General features: G+C 41.2%; 1 protein-coding gene and 1 long non-coding RNA gene across 3 annotated transcripts; one reads left to right on the top strand and one right to left on the bottom strand.

Moving 5' to 3' along the window:
• Positions 1 to 744: 744 nt before the first annotated feature.
• Positions 745 to 17,365, bottom strand: LOC135312542 (uncharacterized). Of its 2 annotated transcripts, none has more exons than XR_010372115.1 (4): positions 17,137 to 17,365; positions 8,265 to 8,319; positions 7,061 to 7,108; positions 745 to 6,582 (listed from the first exon to the last, which is right to left on the bottom strand). It is a non-coding gene; the product is annotated as an uncharacterized LOC135312542 (long non-coding RNA). The 2 variants fall into 2 exon arrangements; XR_010372117.1 differs by lacking the exon at positions 17,137 to 17,365 and adding an exon at positions 8,495 to 8,564.
• LSM8 (LSM8 homolog, U6 small nuclear RNA associated) lies at positions 17,348 to 21,559 on the top strand. The gene is made up of 4 exons (XM_064446771.1): positions 17,348 to 17,491; positions 17,894 to 17,934; positions 19,349 to 19,476; positions 21,304 to 21,559. Exons 1-4 carry the CDS (start codon positions 17,461 to 17,463, stop codon positions 21,392 to 21,394), a joined length of 291 nt encoding a protein of 96 aa, XP_064302841.1. The 5' UTR covers positions 17,348 to 17,460; the 3' UTR covers positions 21,395 to 21,559.
• Positions 21,560 to 25,265: the final 3,706 nt, after the last annotated feature.

Below are 25,265 nucleotides of genomic sequence, written 5' to 3'. Positions count from 1 at the left end.
AGCTCCATGGTGAGTTCTGTGCCTCTAAAGGTGAAGCCTACACAAAAAGGAAGTTATGGTCTTCCTTGGTCTGAGCTGTAGGACAGAAAGGGCAGCAGACTTTCTTGCTTGCCACCTAGGCTTTGGCTTTGTTTAAAGCCGAGAAAACACCACCAGTCAGTCTCTCATGTCCTGGCCCAGGAGGAAGAGACAGATTTAACCTTTGGCAAACTGAAGCCTTTAGAGATCTTTGTTTCAATTTTATGGTCCGTGTTTCTATGAGCAGAGGAAGCCACTATATAGCACAGAAATATAGGACAAGTGATTACTGTGTGCCAGATCTGTGGAAAGCGAGTGGGAAGTGTTCATCTGCATATGCTATAACAGTTCATTAAACGCAGTAAACTGCCTGCAAAATTTGCATAGTAGGAAGAGGGCATTTAATTTTTCCCTCTCTGTTTGAGAGAGACAAAGACCTCTGAATATATCTCAGCAGTCATCATCTTAAGAGGATTCTGTTCCCTACAGGAGAAGTACCTGAGAACACTTCAGTGGGGCCAGGCTTTTGCCTTGTGCTCATCAGCTGCCCTCGGGCTCTTAATTCCTGAGATAAAAAAAAATATATTCCTAGACTAGAAGAAAATTTCCTTCAAGATTTTATGCAGCAAATCTTCACTGCTACGTTGGCTCCAGATAAGTTAAACATTTGTAGAGTCATGTAAGTGCAAGAGAAAATATCAGAACAGAGACCTTCAACGTGGCTGTGAAAGAAATGTTTTAATTCAGTTGTCGAGATGCAGGATTTCATTGTCAGACAGTATCGTACAACAAGGCTTTGCCATCTAGTTTGGGTGATCCTAGGTTATGTGTCATTTAACATTTAAACTATGTCAGGAAACCGACTGACATTCATATTTCCCCTAAGTTACTTCTTCCAAGAGTGTCCTTAAGTGATTTGCCTTCTCTCGCACGTATTTGCAGTATGTAATTATTTTAAAGCAGAAAGAACGCTATGCTTTTGTACATCTCCTTTTGACAGCAGTCATCTTGGATTTCAGTAGAAATTACTCAGATTGAAAGGGATGTGTTATTGTAATTGTCTCCTATTTATATGCCCCAAAATATCATTTGCTGTGGGTGGCGGGGGAACCTCCACCAACATGCTGATTTGTTCTGTTACTACATGTTCTTTGAGATTATCAACAGCCTGAAAAAATGAATCTGCCATATGTCTATACTCAGTCATTCTCCATTTGGTTGAATGTACAATTCCCACTTTATAGAGCTCTGGATTTTACTCTCTTGAATCATGCTGAATGGAGAGGCTTAGTACCCCAGTAAATCCAATGATCTAAAGCCAAGCAGGAAAACTACGATCATCCGTCTGACCTTCTGCCCCACATATAATTCTATCTAGTCAAAGCCCAATCAATTTGTGGTTGAAGCAGACTATCTATTTTAGGAAGACATCCACCGTTTTAGTCAGCTGCAGAGAGCCTGAAAGTATGGGGCAGAGCATCAAACATTTTTCTAAAGAAAATGGAATGAAGCAGCAGACATAGCTATGCAATCTCACCCATAGAAAATTACACTTTTGGGAATGCTGAGATAAATCAGAGTTTTTGCAGCGGTACACCAGGTTTGGAGGATATCCTTAGATATTGTACAATGTTGCTGGAGAATTTCAGGTCCTCTGTGTATCCTCTTTTTTTCTCTCTTCTGCAGTCAGCATGAAGACATAACATTTTCTATAAAGTAAAGGAAATTATGAGGGAAGTGTGGCATGTCAACCAAGGGTAGTGAGATCAGCTGCCTGCAGGAATATTTCTGGTCCATCCACTAATTTTTTAGGGAGCAGAACCCCTAGAGTCATGGAGAATACCTTTTCTGGTTTGACATATTACATCAAAGCACAAATCCAAATGTGACTTGGTTATCAACAACAGGATACATCATATTAACACTATTTCCTACCAGGTAAGGAAAGCTATAGCCAAGTAAGATTTGACCAGATCTTAAACACTGCCATGGTGGGAAGTCCAGGTTCTGGCACTATTTCTCAGGTTCTGGTGCCATTCTTTGATGACGTGAGGTGGGAATCTCCTTTTCCATTAATTTTTTCTCCCTTTTCTTGTACCTCATCCATCACTACATGCTATGCAGAATTAGTTTCTTCTATGAAATCAGGACTTTATCACAGTCTGCCACAGACAAACTTGTCGCTGTGCAATCCCTGCTGCTCACCACGGTGTTCAGAACGGCCTCACTCCAGTCTATATTATCATACGACCATTTTCAAGGCAAGTAATACTGTTTTATACAACATGAGCTTCTCTGTGGTTCCACACCCATGAACTTCATTAGCCTTCAATATTACCTTGATCCTATAACGTGCTTTTGTAACTCACAATGTGCTACAAAACCTTTCATGAATCTCCACCTACAATAACAGACACAAGGACTTAGGCTGCACCTTGGTACGGGCCACGGTCTATGAGAACAGTATCTCCTATTTAATGGTGCAAATCTTACCTTCAGTTTTCTCCTTGCTCACCGTACAAGAGTAAGCCAACTAGAAGATACAAAGCAGTTTACACCAACCCCACCAGCAGCGCTTCCTCCCAGCTGCTGGGGGGATCCAGAGGCAGGGGAAGAGAGAGGTGATTACCCTGGGGGACGCCACTGCCCACACCAAGCATGGAAGCAGAGCTCCACAGGGCGGGCAGTGGCACCTGGAGGACAGGGAACTTGTGCGAGGATGCGGGTTCAAAGAGTCAGGCAGGCAGTGACAAGCATAAGCAAGTGAAAGCTGGGTACAGAATTCTGGAGGGGAAAAATTAGACTTTCCACACCTGTATTGACTGGAGTGGAAGTAATTTTTGAGGGCGAGAGGGAGAAGCAGCATTTTGGCAGAGAGGTGGAAGATAGAGGATGAAGACTCAGTGCAGGCTAAGGCGTATGTCTGTCTAAACTATCACAGCAAGGTAGGAGCGAGCCCAACCTGAGGGAACTTGGGAACTGCTAGTTTAGTGAAATGACCACAGAGTAAGACTGAGCTCTAATCTTGGCTTAAATATTGATCCAATGTATTGCCTTGGGCAAGGAATCGGTTAGATGGGATTAATTATGTCTATCTATGTATTTCAAAGGGCTGCTGCAAGATTAATTAGTCATTGTAGATTTCTTTGAAGATGAAAACACAGAACTCTATAATTAAATGAAATCATTAGACATAAGGTTATGCGACTTTGATGTTTTCCAAAAATGCATAAATTAATACCATAACATCTATTTTCATTTTATTCTTAGGCATATTTGTAATCCTGGATAAGGAATTAACAATGCCTGTAAAACATTCCTGCACATTGGTTACATGAATGAAATCCATTTTATAAATAAGGCTATATTAAAATTATAAAGATTAAAGCAATAAGACTTAGGTTTATATATCAAGCTGTTGATATTAAAAAACTTAGTGAATCTGAGATAGACCACCACCTCAAAACTACTAGTTTTTAAGTATTTTTTTATCTAGATAAACTAAAACTAGTAAAAACTACTAGTTTTAAAGTATTGTTTTATCTAGAGAAACCAAATTTCTGGTTGCTTTCCAACACTTAGGAATTGTAGGCGATGTTCCTCACAGCAGCAGTGAAACTCCACTGGAGAGAAAGGAACTACTGATGTATGCGTGATAAGGATTGCAGGCTAGCACTGGAGCTGCGCCTGCTGGGGTGACGCGCTAGCCCACGTGCACACATTTCACTGTCTTCTCCAGGACAGGCTTGGGCCTTGATACCCATCTCCCACTTAAATAAACTGAAAGACGGTGATATTCACACAATCGTAACAGAGGTTCCTGTGTGGTTTTCCACCATGATATAACACTGAGTAAATTTATACCTATGGCAGGAGCAGTTTCTGGTGATAATGAAGAATTTTTCATCATAAATGACTCTGAAACTATCATGGAAAGCTGCTGTGGAAAGTTTCTAGACTAGACTTGTTATCAAGGACTTTTTTTTCTTTTTAAAACAGAACTCTCTTAAATGTTTCTGAAAGGACACCACGGCTCCATCACCACACAGTTTGCTTCTTTGTAGGTGTTGCTTAGCATCCATGTAATTACAATACCACAAATGAAGTTTTGTTTTGAATTGGTTGTTTTCCAAACAGCTTCTGTGCACTGATTTATTGAACTTGGTGGGGAGCGGGGAGTGAGAGGGAGTGTTAAGATTCCTTCAGGGCCCAACCATCCCACTTAATTTTTCACAGCTCCTAAGATCCATACCACCCCCTGGCAGGACCCATCTGCTGGCAGGAAATGGTGCCTAGGGCACTATATTTCTCACTTAAAGTTCCTGAATAGAAACAGAAGTTAGCAAAATGGCTGAACAGAAGTAAAAGATTACTATGTTTGTATTTACCCATCTTGAGATCACATGCAGAAAGCTTCCTATACTCTATTATGTCAAACCAGCACCAGGACCATGGTGCTCAGAATGTGGTCCTTTTGCAAGTCCATCATATCCTGTGAAAGCAAACCTAAAAAAGACCTCAGGCAGGGAACATGTACTTCCTCCCTCTATTAGCATCTGTTTGGATTCTCACCTTTCTAGCCTCTTTTGTTTTGTCCTTCTCACCTCCACCCTAACTCCTGCTCCCCATCAAAAGACTTACTGATTCTTAATTTATTCAGGAGACAATGACAATTCTCACTCCCCCAAAACCTTTACTTCTTTCACCTCCTCAAACATCCAGTATGCCTGTTGAGGCCAGGTGTAGGCATCCCTCTCCTTCCTGCAGGCAGCGCCTGTTACCAAGGGCCACTCCCCAGACTTCACTAATGTTAAAAAAAGAACCATTAGCCCACACTAAGCCAAACTGTTCTCTCCCACTTGGTAAGGGACTGTCCAAATCTCATCATGAAGCCCTAGTGTATATTGAAACTTGTATTATATACAAGCATATACATCTGCCTAAGTGCTTTGCCACACCTTACACAAATATATCCATCATTACTGGCTCTTGTTTGAGACTGGACTTGGCAGTAATTAATCATGTGGAAGTGGTGAGGTTTGGTGTGACAGAACCCTGAAGCAATCTTTGAGGGACACTGTAACAGACTTAGTATTGGTGAGACATGTCAATGGGTAGCGCACATTTCGTACAACTCTTTGTGAAGGGGGTTTTCCTCAGGAGAATGGGGAAGAAACCTGTCAGTATTTCCTCTCCTCATCCGGAATGCTTAGTTACTATTCACACCCCTGTCTGCCTAATCCAGTGCATTACAGACACTCTCAGTCCAGAGATTTCCTGGGTAAACAACTAGAGCAAGGGAACTGGATGCAGAATGGAGGTCTTTTTCATAGAAAAGGTATAGAAAAGGGGTGCTAAGCATTCCAGACACAAAGGGTCTGGTTTTCTACTACTTGGTACCTGCATTGAGTGAGAACAAATGGCTGTAAAAAGCAGGAAGATCAAAAGTCTCTATGTACTTGCACAGCATGTGCAATCTCTGCATCTTGCTTTCTACACCATCACTACAAATATAGAGCACTGAAACATGCCTCTATGGAGGCTGAGAAGAAAGGAGGGGTAAATTGAAACACTCTGATTTTATAGGATCAGAATGAGGCCTACCCTGCATAGATGTAAATTGCCCCAAAAAATGTGAAGAATTGGCTTTAGCTGCCTCCAGTAACCTGGTCTTAGACAGTCCCTCCAGTAGCTGGTCCTCAGTTGCCTCATGCATAGAGAGAGAGACACACACGTCTGATCTCTCAGTCAACCCTAGACCCTACAGTCTCTCTGCCACATGGCTGGGACCCCCACTTCCTCCCGCAGCCAGCTCCTCCAGTTGTCTCACTCTCAGAGACACATGCGCTCACCCGGCTCCCAGGTCACTTCAACTACTTTGCAAGCCCAGGCTGATATTCAGGGGTGATCACACACTGACTTAGATAACCTCATCCACTCCGGTTGCTACCACCACAGACAGGGGCCCCTGCGATTCCGCGGTCCCACTCTGCGGAAGACAGCCCTGCACCCAGGAAAATTAAAACGGAGTTTAATGAGAAGACAGGACAGACTGTGCTGATCAAGTGCAGGGTGTGGCCAGACTAGCCTACTGACCAGCCACCTGTTTACATGCAGCCTCCCCCTTTCAGCCCCTTATCCCTCTGTTTTCTCCAAAATTTTCCTCCCCAGATCACCTCTATTCCTCCCTTTCTCTGCTTGTGGTTCCCCCCCTAAAGATCCTGTAAGTTTTGTGCAATCCCAAAACTCTTCCCCTGCAACCCACGTGTCCTGTACTCCCAGACAGTGACCCCCTTCAGTCCAGGAGGTGCTACAGAGCCACACTCCCATCTTGCAGACAACACTTTCTCTCAGCAGACCTGGATCTTGACAAAACTCAGCAGGAAATTGAAGCCTCTACCCCTTAAAGATTCCTCTGCCAGTGTAGCGTCATCCTCACACCCAAGATGCTGTATCCATGTTCTCAGCTGCTCTGGAGCTCTTAAATCTTGCCTGCATCTGACACAAAGTGATAGCTTGCTTTGTATTCCTTGGTAACCATGTGGAGGGAAAAAAGGTAAAGACCTGCATGAGAAAAAAATACCCAATATGAAACAATACACCAGGGTTGTAACCCACCCATCCCCTAAATCCAATGTTCTAGCATTGTTCATGATCTGTTTATAAGAGCATTAGCTGGCATAATCTTGTTGCCAGCTTCCTCCACGCTCTTTTTATTTCTATGTTTAAACATTTGCCTTTGGAATTCTCGCACTGCATAGAGGCCCCTCGCTGGACACTGTCTAAACCCGGAGCAGCAATTGTACCCTTCTAAACTGAGGCTTTGTTCAGCTGGAACATTACTGATTAATCACCAATTCAGCACAACAATGCTTTAAACTAAAAAATAGACCTGCTTCAGAAAACCTGGTATTATACTTGGCATTGTGTGTCCCAATATGACACATGGTGCCGTGACATACAATTTCTAAAGCTGAGCATTTTTCTGGGGAGACTGTATCCCTGAGATGTGAGGGATGCGTGTTTCAGGAGTTTTTCCTACCTCGAGACACCTTCCAGCTAGATATGGATATCCTGGACACAATGCCTCCTGTACAGAGAGAAGTTATTTTTACAAGAGTGGTGCAGCAGAAAAAAAAAACCCACCTGCATTCAATAAGCATCTAAACAAATTTGCCAGCAGTGACTGGAAATAAGTTACCAGCTCTGCTTCATCTGGAAACTGAAGATAATTATGTGTCCCTCACCAAACACATTTTCATAATACAATCATGTCACGCTTATATTTCAAGATTTTCAGAAAGTCTTGAAATGCGTTTTAAAAATCACTGCCAGGCAAACTCTTTGAAAGGAATTTTCTTAACCAAGGGCAATGTGCTGCTTTATGATATGAAATGCATTTTGGATATTAACAATATGATGAAGTTTTATAAAAAGATCTCCATTATTTACAACAGTTGCTGTTCAAGTGACATTGCTCATTTCATCTAAGTAATCACAGCTCTTAGGCTGAAATTGGGGAGCAATATTATACAGCAGCTAAAAAAGAAATAGATGAGACTATATATTTGTAAGAGCTTTCCAATTTAATATCATACTTGCGTTTCTAACACAGTGATAATGCTCCCTAGGTACAGACTAGAAATCAGATTCAAATCACCATGGGTTTGTACATGAACATAATGAACACTGGGTATATTCTTTGAAAAGTAATCATAACACCCTCTTGCCAAAAAATAGCAACACTTTTTAAAATTATTTCCTCTATAACACAGCCCCTTTTCCATGTGCAGAACAGATCACCTCCTGTTTAAATACCACAATCGTGACTACAAAATGCCAGAGTCAGCCAATACTAAAAACACTTATGTGCTGTATACGCTTGTAATAAAGAACAAAAATATGAAAGCACTTGCGAAAACAGATTGTGCACATTAGCTTCAGGGCAGCAGAGACCTGCACAATGACAGTCTTATCTTGATACTGTACTTCAACTGGCAGTGGCCTGTTTTGCCTAGGAGAGGCACCTGCCTCATCACTTATCTGACATAAAAGACAATTTTTTTGAAAGATACCTAAACACCCTTATATGTCACATCGGTGTCATCAGGAATGGCAATGAATATTATTGTCACTCTGATGATCTTCTTTCAGATGCATTTAATTCTCTGTTTTTCTCTTTTCTCTTTTTTTTCAATAATTAAAAGACAGACAAGCAGGTGAGGCAGATGATAATAGTGCTTTACCTCATGTGCGGTGTACTATGGTCCATATCCCACTCTGGAACTTCTCCTCCTGAGGCTAAAAGAGAATGAAGCTGATTAGCAAAGTACTGGAGTCTCCAGAAAGGGGAAGAGAAGGGGCAAGATGGGGAATGCTCATACACCCTCTGTATCAAATCACATGCTGAGGGGGAAGCAGGGGAACCTTCCTCAAGGAGCAAAAGGGTGTTGCAAAATAGACTATAAGAAATTACCTAGACTATAGATCAGAAATCTGAATTCAGTTTCTACTGGTGGCACACAGCAGCCTTAGACAAATCACTTTGCTTTCTGTCTGTAAAATAGAATAGACTATTTTCAGTTGGAAGGGGCCTACAATGATCCCCTAGTCCAACTGCCCGACCACTTCAGGGCTGACCAAAAGTTAAGGCATGTTATTAAGGGCATTAAAATGGAGACATTAATACCTTCTTCCTCCTGCACTGTCTCTTGGCTATTCACCATGCAAATTCCTTGTAGCCAAGACTTTTTGTCTCTCTTTGCATGCTTATGTAGAGAGTTTAGGATAATGAGACCCTAATATTAACTGATGCCTTCTGGTGTCATTGTCATTGTCATTGACTGTTCCACCACTGACTTCAAAAGAGATTCTGTTCTTTCAGTGAATGTCTATGTGATTCAACTTACAGATTTAGCAAATAGTAAGAACAATATTTACCAATCATTGTGAGATATGGTAATGCTTAACTGAGATGTACAGAACACTTAGTCCCTGCAATAAGTAAAGCATGCGAGTCTCCAGAACATTAGTAGCAGCAGCATATCTAGCACAAGGTGAGTAAAATATTAAAAAAAAATAGCATTATATTTGGAAATTTGATGCCTTCAGGGTGGTTTCAATATTCAGTGGCATACATACTTTTGCCAATGACTGTAAAGGGAGGGAGTGCTTATGAATGACATTTCACTCATTCCTCTTGCTATTCAATTAGATGTGGCTGATATGTTAAGTGGTTTTCAGTAAGAACATAAGGGACCAGCAGGAATGGCTTTCAACAGCATTAATCAATAATGTAATAGCACAGTGGTTGATAATGAAAAGGCAGCAGTTACTAATGGTTAGCACTCTGCTCTCTGAGACACTGCTCTCCTCTCATGTGACACATTGTGGATTGATGGGAACCCTTCTACAAGCATGCACTCCGATAGAAGGACTTTTCTCAAGGCCTTTTATCATTTCCATCCCAAATACTAGAGCACTACAGAGTTGGAAAACTAACTTGCACTTTCAGGCATTGGATGTACCCATCCAAACAGCGCAGAAAATTCAGGGCATGAGTTTATCTGTGCCATTCATCACTCCAGAGTGATAATTAAGCCTTGGGCACGCGATCATGTTAATCTGAGGAGAACAAATCTTGCCCAAGATTAAAAGGAAAAAAAACCTGAGCACAGTGCAACTTCTTGCTGTGAAGCATATCTGCCTCAAACAAAAAGCTTTACCCATGGGAATACCTCTTTAAACAAGGAATACATCTTGTCATGACCCAAAGCCCTCGGGTTTTTTGTTTACAAAGGTGTTCCCCAATCTCAACCAACAGTGCAAATAGTAAATCAACAGAAAGACTTTCTGCTGCTGCCAATTGTTCTTACCCCTATTAATCTCTGTAACTGCAATCCCTCCTTCCCCTCCAGACACCCTTGTGCTGGCTGCAGCCCAGATACCAGGGTGTAGCATATAGTTACCTTCTTCACACCAAAGGCCTCAGCACTGAGCCCTGCACTGGTGCCAGCTGCCTGCCTGAGTGAATCACAAGCTACCACAGCTGGGACAAGCAAACTCCCTGAAGCTACTTCTTCTCCCTATGAGTTGACTGACCTCACTATCTGAACACTAACAGCTAAAAAGACTCATCACTGGAAGGAATTTCAAGTGCCAGCAGAAACACTAACCAGAGAATGTGAAGAGAGTACCTGAAAGCACCAAGTGAAAGAGCTAGCACCTATTATGGCAGTGAACAAGGATGCTAGTTGCGATTACCAAGGAGATTCTGGGCGTTGTAAGAGAAAATATCCAGTTGGAGCAGTAGCTTGCAAAATCTTAGGCTAGAAATAATGACAAAACAGACAACCCTCTTCAAGGCTGTGAAGAAAGCATAGCATCTGCCATCCCCATGTGCCACTTCTCTTCATTGCTGTTGGTGCAATTCTGTTTGCTTGCGCTTCGAGTTCTGCTGGTCACAGCATAGCCTACTGATGAAAAAAAAATGGCCTTCTCCCTGCCCTTTGGTCTTAGTCATTTATTAGGCAAAACACAGTTCAGTGCCTGTTAAGGGAAAGGCAGGTTCTCCAATTTAGCGTCCTCTCCTGTTGATCATTTTTCAATTACATGTTTCTAACACGAAGGATTCTGACACCTCTTCTGGGTAGGGCCAAATCCACAGTATATTCTTTCTCTGCTTCCATGACTGGTTTAAAGGTCTTGGTGCCAAAAGACTGCTCTGTGGTACAATGAATAACCTACTTCACGAAATAATGATGCCATATAAGTTAGAAAGCAGAATTATATTGATTTTTTTTTAGTGCAAGCTTCATTATATCTGGCAGCTGGCAGCGTGTAAGTCACCTCCGAACAGAGCCCTTTGACCATGTGCTGCTCCTTTTACATGGTGATCATGTGCTGCAGAGCAAATGAAACAAGAAGTAGAATGTGGTCAAATGGGTATCCCTGCAGAATACTAAGATAATGGACCTTGTGTTTAAAGCTGGAAGATCTAGGCATCTTAACATGGGCTAAAAATTTGGATCAGTGCTTTTACAGGAAGATGAATTATACTTTGAGAAGTAGGGAATCTATCAGAATGAAAAGCCAGCTTCATGAGAGCAATTTAGCAAACACAATTTCAGCTATGAATGTAAAAAATTATGAAGCTGACGTGTAGTAAATGTCAGTTACTTGAAGCTTATTATTCATTTTTTGTAGAACAGAATTGTCTTAATACTCTGCTTAGAGCAGCTGAAAACAAGAATCCATTTGCTTTGTAATTCTATAGTTACAGGTACATGACCCATTAGCAATGGCATTTCTCCTACCAATAGTTCGTAATATCCCCTAAAATTATTCTCTAAAAGGATAACGGTGCTGAACTTCTACAGCTGTTTTCAGTTTCTTCTGCTAAAAAAAAAAAGAGGAAAATGGAAAAGTTTGTTTTCCTGCAAACAGAAACATGCAAAGTTATTTTTTATGCTAACACATTAAGTAGGGCTGTAGTCATTAAGATTGCTAAAGTACTTTGCATATTTTAGCAAAAATTGCTGGAAAAAAAAAATTGCTCATATAAAGGAGCTCTTTGAGTAAAATGAGATTTTTTGTAATGTTTCCCATGATAGCAGCAGTTGCTATGATAACAAACAAAATTTAGATCAGGTGTTTGTTAACACCGAGTTTCTAAAGATAAATAAAAAGCAGTTTGGGACTACTGATGCTACAGGTTTATTTCTAATGCATTGTAACTTAGATTCAGAGTCTACCAGCACTTTTCAGACTGTTAACCTCTTATAATTATTTTCCAGTTGTTCCATCACAAACCCATCATTTGATATAACAATATACATGAAACACATCTCAACTTAAATTGCAGCTAGTCATGCATGAGGTGAGCAAGATCTTTCTACTTTTCTCCAGCTATCAGATAAAATCTGTGTCCTTGCATTGCTGTCAACAGACCTTAGAGCATCTACAGACTCAGAGGATCAAAGCAGAGGTGACGGGATGTTTCTGTTTCTCCTGAACACATAAAGAGAAACCAGTCATGTTTTGCCAGCGTGGGTGTGTATAAACTGAGGACGAGCTAAAGGGCTAGGCTCTTTTTAAGGAGCAACATTCCAGGAATGCAGGTGAAAATCAGAGAGATTTAAATGTTTGAGTCCCAGAAAGTATGAGAAAGGCTGTTAGAAGGATTAAGCAAATGAAATGTGTGGGATTTGGGAGTGCTTCGTTCTCTTCTGGGGTATGCACCATCTGATTCTTCTTCTTCAGTACATACCACTCCATTATTCTCTACATCAGGTGCTATTTTGTCTTGAGCAGCAACCAGGGGATACAATTCTTGTTGAGCAGGCGGATGGACATTATCAATTTTGGGAGTTTTGTTACAAGAAATTTCTTAAAGCTCTTGTTCCAACAGTCAGGTGATTATATTAGTTTCAGCTTTCAAGGAAGCCTGAGGAGTAGGCCTTGCACCTTTCTCCATCTGATCTGACAGGGACATGGCTTGACACACCATGGCACAGTGGTACTAGCCAGGCTTCGTCTCTCGTGAGAACTCCACAAAGCCATTTCACCCTTCAGCGTGGCTGGGTCTACAAAACCTGGCTACTTCTTAATAACCAAGGAATGCAAAGCCACCAGAAGCTAGAGTGTTTTGGGAGATGTGAAACTGATAAGCAACATATGGTGACAGCAGCAACAAAACATTCACTCATCCATTCCACCAGCCCTAGGCTAGATAACAAGTTTACACACAATAACTGCTTGCACATACACCCTACAACTACCATTGCAGGGCTTCCTTCCTGCCCTGGCAGACTATATGGAAGCAGGAAAGCGTGCAGAGAGACTGCAGGGCATGATTAACTGGTTTTGTATTCTGCGGAAAGTATAACATACAGCAACCTTCAGGTATGGAGAGTCAATTGCAGAAATAAGCTCATTTTAATTACAGAGGTAAATGTAATTAGCAAGTAAGCTACATCTAGACAATGTAAGAGAAAGGGAAAGCCTTTTTATTAATGGGCATAATGCTCATATTCAGTTATTTAGCATATACTCATATTCAGTTATTTAGTGTGTCCTCATGGGCAGCTCTGCAGCAACTGAAGGGAAGAAATGGGTGAAGGGTCGTCAGCTGCAGGTTCCTGATCCTAAACCGATGTTATATTGGCAACTATGGTCACCAGGAATAAAATTTAAAATATAAGCATGAACTTGTGAAATGTCTGTGTCTGAGTTAGTCACCCCAGGCTCACTTTATAAGTATTGGAAAAACACAGACATCTTTAGTGGGAAACGCATCTCATCCTGTGGTAGAAAACTAATTCTTTTTCTCACTAAAGAAGACCAGGGTGACATGCTCAGACTTAAGATACTGAATTTCTACATCTAAAGTTAGGACTCAAGTGATCTTGACCAGCTACAGAGAACCGAGGCTCAAGGCTGCTTATTCATTTCATCCAAAATGACACTTGGTTTCTGTCTGGAAGGGACCTTGCAATAGCAACCAGAAGCTAAGATTTCCCTCTACTGGACAAGTAGTTTAGCTACAGTTTTAGGGTCCAGCCTAATAAATCCATGTTTTCTCTGCTTGTGGTACAGCTTCAACAAAAGGGCAAATGATGTAACTTGGTCTGCCAAACCTTGCTACTGACAGGGAGAGGCAGGCAGTATATATATTTTTTTTTTTCGAAAAGATGTGGGGATTAAATTCGAGTTTTCCACTTCCTAAGTGGAGGTTTATTTCGTAAGAAGAGGCTAATGTTAGTGGTGGCTTCAAACAGAAGACCAAACCTCAATGAGGACTGTGAGGACATGGGCACAGCTGCTTGCCTTCAGGAAAAGGCAGAGAGAGCCTAAGTAGATGAAGACAGGAATTCTCTTTTCAGAGTTCCTTTATATTGAGAGTGCTGACTGCTGTTAAGCATCTAGTTTGGCAAAGCCTGGGTACCTGACTTCAGGAGCCCAGGCCTAAGCCTTACTCTTTGGATTTTAGTCCTCCTTTATTAAATAAGGAAGAAGTCCTCTGCTTTTCAGGGACACTGTTAAAATAAACAGATAGATGTGAGATTCTCTGGGGATCAGATATTGAGGTAATGTCACGGTGCAAGTACTTCAAGATTTTACCCTACATCCTTGTTTCCTAATTATGTCATATTCTTGGCCTTTGAAAATGTCTCTATAGGGAGAAGGAAGAGTACGAAAAGGAAAATGTCTAACCACACACACGCAAAAAAATCTCCAGCCTTTTATACGGAATATACAATAATTACTTCCAATCCTGGTGTAAGGGTTAGTGGCAGTTGTTAAGCTTTTAATAATAAGAGCTTTAGAGGATGGGCATTATGCAATGCCCAATTCCAGAAGTGTTTTGTGTTCTCTGACATCTCCTGTCATGTTTTTGATAAAGGCTGAGCCATTAAAAAAATTCTTGAGAGACTACTTTGGTGTAGTTACCTTCAGAGGTGTCAGGAAATGCCTACCTTTTTTTCTGGCTAATTTGTCTTTAAAAATGTCACTTTGTTTTCTCTGTAGTTGCGATGGCTACAATGTGAAAGGAAAAAATTGGCATGCTAGAAGGGGATGAAACAACAGCATTTTACTGCCCAGAAATGGTACTCCCCACAGGAATTAAGCCACGGGCTGGACACTGAGTTCCGGTTTGCACCTCTTGCCAATTTGTCCCTGGAGTCTTGACTGAAATAAAAGGAAGCTGGACTAGTACTGACAGGGACAATCTAAAGTCTAAGTAGCATCTATATAGTAAAATGGAAAACAAAAAAAGGCCACAAAATATTTTTACAGTTGAAAGGCAGACACATGGAAGTCAGGAAATGCAGAACTCTGACATTTCAAGCAACATCAGTTTGGCTCATTTGTGTCTGCATCTTTTGCTATGTGATCTGAGACTTCTCTTTATAGGATTCCATCAGTTAAAGAGAACAAAGGCTGTTACCTCATCTGTGTTGAGTTATTCAATGGTCCTTCTACAAAACTGGGAGTGGACAACTTTGAATTTTCAGTTTGTCCTGAACACCTGATTCTACTGTCCAGTTATTAAAAAATGCATTCTCAGTATTTTAGTGTATGAAGAGTTATGAAATTTACAGGTGAAAGCCCTGGAAATCAAGATAATTTTAAAAAAATCCTGAAAGTTAATTTCCTCCCATTTTTTTCAGAGTATTATTTGCGAGAGCTTTCTCCTATGAATGTCCACTCATTGCTTCAGCAAATCTAATCTCCTGGTTATACATAGATCTAATGTTATTTTAGACCATTTTATGATGCCCACCACAATCACTATCTTCACTGACTGGAAAACTTTACAGAGATTAGATTTTCTCAGTGTCATCCAAAAACTGAAAAAAAGGGGAATTCCATATTCTAAGTCCCAGGCTAATTTTCTATTGAAGGTCATGAATTTACAATAAATATTGTTTTAATCCAGAATTGATGTAATATTTCATTCTACAATAAACTGGACTGGAAATGGCCCACTGTTTTTATACTTTGAAAGAGTATTCCCCATGCAGTGTTACATTTGAAAAGGTTGGCATCCAGTGCAATCGCCGATAGTGTCAAAAAAGCAACTGGAAGAAAATTTATTTTAATGTCACTCCATGAAGACTCTTTGAGCAATAGCGCTGAAACAATAGTACTGACCTCATGCTTTGAGAAGCTTGGTAGGTAGACTGTTGTCTACCTACCCGTGTGTTGCTGTACGCTTCTATGGGAGAACTTATCTTGGGCCGCATATCTCCGGGACACAGGGCTCTACCCACCCTGGGGACAGCGATGCACAGACATCAATATGATGGATACAAAATGTCCGTTTATTTAGCTGCGTCACACGCTTATATAGCTCTTGCGCTTCCTGTTCCTGCCACTCCTATGGGGAGGAGTCTATCTTTCCGTCACAGCCTGTGATCTTCCGGTCGCCGATCCCTGTCTATTCCCCTACACCTGTGTATGGCTTCGAGTATCACCAACAGACTGCTGTATTATTAAATACTGTTAGAGATGCATTCATGACTCTGAATACATTGCAATGCAGAGGACATCCATATGTACAACATATTGCGGTGTTTCTGAAAGCCTGTTGCATACTAAGAATGATTACATTATCTCCCGCAGGCAAAGATGGCTAAAGCACCAGAATTAATTTTGTAGCTTAACTTGGTTCTGTTACTGAATGTCTGAACTTTATTTCCCCGAGATATTTTTTTCTGATGTCAAGTACCAGCCTGGCTTCATACATTACTGAAAGCGTGTGTCAGTGCCACCATTGAATCCAGCAGATTTCATACACCCCTATATCTCACAGACTCTAAGGAGACTGGGGAAACACTGTATGCATCGTGTAAGCTGACCAGAAAGCATGGAAGGCAGTGATAATCAGACGCATCAGAAGAAATGATGGGTCGCTAGAAGGGAAAGGGAAGAGCGCTAGTGTCAGGTAAAGTTATACAAAATACAGAAACGCATAAACCCTTCAGGACATCCTTATTTGCCATTCCCACGTTTACAGATTACGGCAAAAGGAGGTTTCTGTAAGCATAAAATCCAAACCTCTGCCACACTGCATCTTTATAAAAAGATGTAGAGCTTTGCTTGGATTGCAGAGCTTGACCACTGCATTTCTGTTTAAAGCAGCGGCACCACCCTCCACTTGGGCCCAGGCAGGTGCTTGGCGCCAAGCCCATTACAGCACAGGATCTGGGCACAACAAAGCTGTCTTCCCCACAACCAGCCATTCACCGTTTCCTACCGAAAGCGCCTCGGACTTCAATAAAAAGCCGTGCAGGCGGGGCTGGGCACCCACCCTACACCCTGCTACGAGGCTCCTCAGTGCCAGGGGGAGCCGCCAGGCTTCCTTCCTGCCCACCTCACACCAGCGGCCCGCAGGAAGCCAAGGGAAGGACGTGCGGCTCCCGTGTTAGCAAGACAAACGCTACAGCCCGGCAGCGAGCCCTGAAGGCCGGCCCTGACGCCGAACCAGGAAACAACCCTCCCACGCCCCCCTAAACGGCGAGCCCCGACCCCCCCAACATGGCAGCCGACGGGGCTGCCTGAGAGAAGCCATGGGGTCCTACTGCGCTTGCGCGCCCCGCCCAGCCAACACACCTCCCGGCGGATGGTGCCATCTGCCGCGGGGGGGGGCACCGAAAGCCCTCGGCGCCCCTTCGCCGTCGCTACTTGGTACAGCCCCCTCGCAGTGCCTCACCACCTCCCGCTTCTCTACGCATGCGCATCCGCTAGGACTCTTTTTCGCGTTGCCTGTCTCGCACTCTTTAGCAACCCGGCGCTTCTTGGCGGGTTTGTGCGCCTGCGCGCTGGAGCGCGTCAGCGGCGCGCGACGGAGGTGGCGTCAGGGGTTGCGCCGGCGCCGTCGTCTCGCGGGAGGTGGTTGCCGGCGTCGGCGTGAGGCGAAGCGCGGGAGCCGCCGCCATGACGTCTGCCTTGGAGAATTACATCAACCGTATCCTCCCGGCGGGCGGGAGGTAGCTCGGGAGGGCGGCGGGAGCGGGGCTGGGCGCTGGGGCTGCTGCGGCACTGGGCACCGCCGGGCCCGAGCTGCGCGGAGGCCCCAGCGGAGGCGGCCGCTGAGGGGTCGTGGCAAGCGTTCCGTTTCGTTTGCAAAATATTCGTAATCGTAAAAATTCATAAAAAGCGTGCTGTTTTATTCACGAGCAGTAAGGTACTAACCCAGATTCATTCGGGATGAAGCGTATGTGATCACCAAATTGATATGGTCAGGCCTTCGGAGTGAGCGGGCGTGCAGTGCCACACTTGGGGTCCCCACTGCTGAGCTGTTTTTAAGCGCTTAGCTTGAAGTGTTTATAACACATATTTATAAAACATTTCCTTAATGAACCATTAGGTACTGTTGCAGTAATTACTTCTGATGGAAGAATGATTGTGGTGAGAATCGTATTTTTTCACATCTTTCTTTGCCCCCATAAGGCATTCTCATCGTGGCAATAAAGAAACCATGCTGGGATATTATTGCTTATGTGTTCATGCGTTTACGGTTGTTTTTTTTTAAGCTTTTTGGCCGTTATTTTACCCTGTATGATTTGAACAGTTACTGGTTTTTCCCTGTCAGCTGTGTCCTTTGTTAAACTTGTGTTTGCAAATGCTTTGACTTCTTGTCAGATGGTCTTTTCTGTAGGAACATGCAAGAAAATGGATTTCTCTTCCTGTTTGGGAATTTGGTTTCCATCTAGAATGTCCTCTTCCTTCAGTAAGCTCTTCAGCTTTCATGCTAAACCCATTTCTTCCGTACAATTGTAGAAAAACAGCAGCTGTTAATCGTTGAAGAAATTTTATGGGCTTCTGTTTAAGTCTGAAAAGCTGAGGACTGGCAAACTATTATATATTGGACTGTACAAGGTTTTGGGTTTATTGCTTCTGTGTTACTTTTTTAATCCCTTTTTCTCTGCCCCCCCCCCTTTATTCTCTTATGTTTTGAGTTTAACTTAATAGTATAATCTTTGCATGAGGATTACATCTTTCTGTCTGTACTCAACTTTGTGCAGCCTCTGGAAAGAAAAAATGATACTTGTGGCAGAAAAATACTAGCTTCACCAAATCTTCTGTCTGGTTGGCGTCAGTCTGGTAAACTGTGTTGTGATACAAGATACTTTCTACCAAAAAGATTTGAATGAAATTGGTATATGTGATTCATCATTACATGGTTAGATGGTATAAATTGGTATTATTACTGTTTGAATGATGGTATCTTACATGAGTTTAAATGTCTTAAATTAGTTGCTGATGGTATATTACACAAATGAATTATAATTGTTCCAAATGCATATTGAAGTGTCACAGCAATTATTCCATTTGTGTGTTTTGGAGGTGGTTTTGAGTAATTTTGTGGAACAATGTTAATCTCCTTCAAAGAGACACAACTTAAAATCACGTGTTAAGAATGGCTTCAAGGCTGTTGACCAAAAGAATCTAATTTTTCTGTTCTCTGATTTAATTATTGATTACCAGAAACTTCTGTACAAGGAAGACTAAAATAATGTAGAAATAGTAAAATTAGTTGTCTAGAGGGCCATCATTGGTACAAGGGAAACTTCTTTTAATGCTAAAGACTACTGTAACTGTTGGCATGAACACTCATTAGTAAATAGAGATACTTTTCTAAAATCAATTAATTAATTTAAAAGTTTCATTCTCCAGCTGTTTGTGTTTAAGCCTAACAATAAAACAGAGCATCTGTTCTCTAGGACCTTAGTATTGCCACCTTGTTTAGTATATCCTTGAGAGTAAAGATGATAAATTTAAAAGGTAGTTGGAGTGCTTTTATTTTTGTGCATTTTTTCAGGGAACCCTCAAAGGCTTTGATCAGACGATTAACTTGATTTTGGATGAAAGCCATGAACGAGTGTTCAGTTCTTCACAAGGAGTTGAGCAAGTAGTGCTTGGATTATACATTGTAAGAGGTGATAATGTGTAAGTATAGCATATTCGTGGTATATGTACATCTCATACGTTTATACATTTTGATGGCATTGTGTAGATGTTCTTTATTCCAGTCTGTTGAATGGCAGGATTCATCGACGGAGGAAAGATAGAAGAATGAATGAAAGATGAGATAGAACTTGTGTGCAACAAGTCAGAAATCTGGTATACAAAGTTAGCTTTTAAAAGGATTTTTTTAGGTGAGATTTTCACAGAGAACACTTCATAATCTGGAAAATCCATGAAGGTTCTGGCTGGACAGTGTAACTACTGGACAGCCAAAGCCAATGTAGTGACAGGTCAAAGGTGGGAATTAATATTTGATGTAAAATGCGATGACAAAATGATGGTAAAAGCTCACTAAATGCAGAGAAAAGTAGCTGATGTGCCGAACAACACGGGAGGGTTACTAGAGAAGTGGAAAGAAGGCCTGGTCAGTGGGCCTGCTAAGAAGATTTTTGCAGCAGCGTTCTGGAACTGATGGCAAAAAATGAGATTAGTTTTTGGTCACAACCAGAAAAAGAGTATGTCTCACTGACCAACGTGTGAGCCTGGATAGGAATTTTAATCTTCTAATGGATATTTCTGGATAAAGAAATGTCAATACTTAGACATATCGAAGTGTGGTTATCTAATGTCATTGAGAAAGTGGATTGTTTTGGAAGGCTTTCATCCCTTGACTTAAGCTTTTCAGCAAAAATAAATAAATTGGCAAACATAAAAAGGTAGGGCTAAGCATGTTACTCTACCAGTTTCATTCAAATAGTACAAATTTGTATAAAAAGCCAAAAAGTGATTTAATGTTCTTCTTCCTATAAGGATGCTGAATATCTGTATGTTAGAAGTTGTGTGAATACAGAATTACTCATAATGAATATGTTTTGTCAAGTTTACAAAAAGTAGAATACTTTCTATAAAAGACTATTTTAAGCACAGCTATAGAGGTAGTTGGTTGGTGTGAAATCAGGAGTGGTATAAGGAGGAGGGGAGATAATTTCTTCATTTAATTTCATCTAGCTTTTTGTGTTCTTGAAAAGAAGTTAATCCGACTAAAGGTTATGTATAAAGATATTTTGTTGCACACTGTAGAACTCTTTGCTGCAGGATGTAGCAAAGACCAAAAATAAAAATTTGTTCAGAAAGGTGTTGGACAGATTAATAACACAGTTTCTGGTGGCTGTTCAGTCATTTTGTGGGTACAGCCTCTAGCTCATAAGCCTCTGAAGCGATGAATAGAAGATATGCCAGAAAGGTCAGACTCTTTGTTCTTATGTTCCTTCTGAGTTAGTTCTCGTCCTGAGCTAGTATGACTTCTATTACCTTCACCATCTTTTCTCTTTAAGGCAGTTTTACTGACTCCACTAGTGTTTTAGTCCAGGTAAGTCTTAATGTAGCATAGGTGAAATACTATGTGTTCTCCCTTGGATAAATTAATAACGTTTCACTGGGCTGTCTTGAAGGAAACTGTCTTGCTTCTCTGATGCCATATGCACTTCCAAATTGCTGCAGTTAGACATTACTCCTGAAAAGCTATTATCTCTCTAAAAGATTTCCAGCTCTTGTTTCAGAGGTTAACCTGAAACAGACCAATAGTATTTGGTTCTTACACCTTTTAAAAAAAAAAAAACCAAACCAAAAACTCCCTTCCTTTAGACTCTACTTATGCCATCAAAATTTCAGGTTCAAAGGATAGAGCTCTACAGTTTAAAAAAAAAAAAAGGGGGGGTGGGTGGGGCAGTCTTCACTAGCAAGTTAATTCTGTGGCTTTCCAGATTTGCACCGGGATTTTAACAAATGGTAACCTGTTTTTTATTGCAGTGCTGTCATTGGTGAAATTGATGAAGAGACAGATTCAGCTCTTGACTTGGGGAACATTCGAGCAGAACCTTTAAATTCAGTTGTGCATTGAAAAGATGAAAATGCACAGGGACTTTGTAAATCTTTGGTTGTACAGACCTATTTAACAAGGTGGAAGATTTTTACAAATTGTGTGTAATTTGTTTTAGTCACCAGTTTTTTATTATGAATATATTGTAGTTTTGCATGTAAATTAAAGTTTCTATGTTTTACTAAAGATGCTTTAATTGAATTTCCTTTGGGGTTTCATGCTGCATAATTTCACTATAAAATACATCCTGGGAGATGCAAGCTGTATCAGTGACAGTCCTGATATTGTGTACATATACCTCATTCTTAAAATAAGATCTCATTCCTAAAGGTAAACCAAGGCTTTTTGTGTTAATTCAGGATTATTTGGAGGTAGGTTGTGTAACAGTCAGTTTAACCATCTCTAAATGTAGCTCTGGCTGTAAGTAGGAAACTGGGGTTTGTGATTATTTTTTTTTTTGTAATGTAGAAAGCAAGGGCGTTAAAAGCTTTCACAGTCAAATTAATGACTTATGCATGTTATAGGGTTGTTTTGTTGTTTATCAGACATTGTGCAGACAAATTAGATTGGAGAAAGAAACGCTTTTGAGCACGAACACAGACCAGCTCATTCTCTGTCTTCTCCTCAGCAGCTGTCATGTTGCTCAGAATTTGGGTAAGATCTATAGAAAGAGAATTGTGTGTTTGCTAAATGTGTAACCATTGTCGTGCTAGAACGTAGTTTAGAAGACACAGGAGTACTTCAGACAGGGAAATTACTTTTTTTTGAATGAAATTTGCCATAGTATTTTGAATATAAGGATCACAACATGTAACCATAATAGACCTCTGCTTGTACGTAAGCAACAGCCAAGTTAAGTGGGACAAGCTCTGCAGTATGTTGTGTTTTAGGCCACATCCTATTCAGTACCCAGCAGAAATACTGGTGTGGTGGCGGCGAGGGGAAGTTGGTACTATTGGACAAGGTTGTTCTTGTCCTCTAGTGTGCCAACGGGTCCAATATTTTTGTCCCCCATATATAAATGTGCAGATTTGTTTTTTATATTGATTTTAATATTAAGTGGTTTTTGGTACTTTTCACTGCAAGTTCACTGTTTGGAAACCAAATACATTGAACTGAATATCTTTTTCTCCATAAAATCTGGCTTTCAATTCTTGCAGCTTCAAGCTTGTTTTCTTGGCGGAGCATGTGAAGCCCAGCAAATATTTTTCTCCTTTATCCGTGACCTAGTAAAGTAATGTCTTGTAGTTTTCTGCCCACGTTTCTGCAGGGAATTGCTGAGCAGACATCAAATAAGGCAAATCAGGGCTTTTCTGTGGTTACTGGAAGCCAGTAGGTCTGGTTATAATTCATTATGTCAAAATAATCGACCAGTTTCATTAAACAGTCAACAAAATTGTGTATAATGAAAATTCCTTTTGCTACTGAAACACTGATACTGGCACAAGAGAAAAGGTATAGAAAGCGAATTGTCTTGATAAAGGACAAATGAAGCAGTTTATGTATGTTTGCTGCTTTAGGGCTCAGCAGAAGAAAATGCAGAGGCAAAGAGAATCAAGGTGAGCTGATTTTAAATGCATTAATTAACCTTGAATGTATTAGGCGAGTTATAGTTCAGATACGTAGGTTGAATACTTACAGAAACACTGGAATGGCTAGGGACATCTGTTGCTTTACAGCTGAGGAGTTCAGCTTCAGACAGAATTATGGAATGTTAATGCATATGGAGACCATCTGCCTCGAGCACATCATTTCAATGCAACTCCTTGGTCCTGTGTTTGGCCGAGGACTTAAAATATGATGAGCTGCTGACGTTGAAGCTATTTTCTGTCTCCTTAAAGTGATTATTTCAGATGCAAAGCTGTGGAACCAAGGTGATGAAGCTGATGAATAAAATCCAGGGAGTGACCAGATGAGAGTTCCAAATAGTTCAGAAATTGCTGAAGCAGGAAAAACATGATGTGGAAAATAAGTTTCACACAGTTAGGAGTTAAAATAGAGACTGCAAACCCTGTCTTCTTCCCTTCAGGTGAGTGACCTCATGCATGCACTCTGCTGGGACCTGTGAAATTGTGTGTGCAGGGCAGGGAGGGTTCCAGCTTAAAAAAGTTAAAAAGTGTTGCCACTTACAGGCTGACCTAAACTTAGGGCATTCTCCAAGGGACTGAGGAAGATACATTTAAACTGCCTTTCAGAAAAGGATTCTTAACAAAAACTGGGTGCACGTAGCCCAAAGGGGCTGATATGCAGTGCATTGTCAAAGTGACTCTTTCGCAATGAGATAGGCAGAAGCTGGCCAGTTCACAGGTCTGACTGGGATGGTGGGCAGTAACTCAGCCCTGCCAAACGGGACCCTGCTCAGAAGTAAAGTTCTGTTTAAAACCTTAAAACTGGCAGCTGTGGAGTTTGCTTACCCTCATGCTTAGACAGCAGAAATGTAAAGCTTTTCTGAGTTGTGGTTTTTGGTTTATGCTCAAATTTATTTTCAATTTCTGCACCAAATTTTGCTTCAATTTGATGCCATTGGTTTTGGTCTGGATTTGACCAAAGCCTCTTCTGGATGTACTGGTGAGGGATCAAAGGCAGGAGACCTGGTCAGAAGGGGTTTCTTGAAATCTAATGTAGGGCCCAATATGCTCTTAAAAATTATAAGATTAAATTATAGACTTGTGAACTAATAGGAGCTCTAATCTATAGTGGATAACTAGGTCGCTGCAAGTATATGGTGGAGAAAGCACTCAGGGAAACAGTATTTGGTGTATGAAGTTGAATTGTAACCAGTCTGAAACTGTTTTCTATTGAATCAAACCTGTTGTGCAGTACAGCTAAACAATAGGTCACTGATGAAAGTGAATAATTTTTTATATCATTAATTTTACTTTCACAAAATGAATCAAAGTAGGAAAAATAAACAAGACTGAAACCAAAAAGTGGACATAGAGTGGTGGCCTTGTATTAGCCTTTCTAAAAGAGAAAGCTAGAGACTATCAGTCCCTGGCAGGTGAGGCTAGGGTGGAAGCTCAACAAGTGTGAAGGCTGTGTGTCTTGATTCTAGGTGAATCCACACTGCAGCTAGTGTAGCAAAAGTGTTAAAAGTGGTAAACCATAGAGGAAATGAAGAAGTGGAGCTGAATTTCTGAGAGGAAAAGTTACCTGCTCGGATGCTGAGGAGGTATGAAAGAAGACTGGAATGGAAAAGGCACCACAGACCATTACTGCATTGAGCAGCAGTATGCCAGTCGGTGAGTGCTGGCTGGCTGCGGCAAGAGTTCTTCATGCTGTTTCCCACTAATCATACAGATGCAGCAAAGCAAATGTCTCCTGGGAGATGAGGAATAATATTGTCTGGAAAAAGCCTTTGCTATATTCTTGTTGGAGGGAAAAGTACTCTCAACAAAAAAGAATAACTCCCTTTTCAGACTTGAAGGCACTCCCAGTGAGTTCTGACCACTGTGGCCATAATGACTGTCAGCTGGTTCCTCAGGGTACACCAAGACCCCTGCTAAGACAGGAAAAAGAGGTCATGGTCCACAGTGTTCTTGGAAACTCTCTTTTCCTGCGAAGAACTTAGATTAAAGATTCAATAAATAACAGGTGATGTTCAGTAAAATCCAATGTGTCCTTGCAGAGTAATAAACTGATTTTACAAAAATGAGCTGGGCAGAGAAAGGTGATGCTAAGGACAAAAGGAAGTAACACTGAATTGGAGGTAATTGTCATATTCCATTAAGTTTCCTGCATTGCCCGCGGTTGGTCACTTCCTCCTTTTGTTTGTTTAATAGAGATCTTGGAGTCTTGACTAGAACTGGAAAAGGATGCCTCCAGTGAACGGACTGCGCTGGCTTATAAAGAGATTAATTAAATTCATGTGGTGTGCATGAAGTAATGCAGA

This window comes from Phalacrocorax carbo, chromosome 1, assembly GCF_963921805.1.
Source record: "Phalacrocorax carbo chromosome 1, bPhaCar2.1, whole genome shotgun sequence".
Taxonomy (NCBI): domain Eukaryota; kingdom Metazoa; phylum Chordata; class Aves; order Suliformes; family Phalacrocoracidae; genus Phalacrocorax; species Phalacrocorax carbo.
The sequence above is the reverse complement of the archived record's forward strand: the minus strand, read 5'-3'. Positions and strand labels throughout refer to the sequence as shown.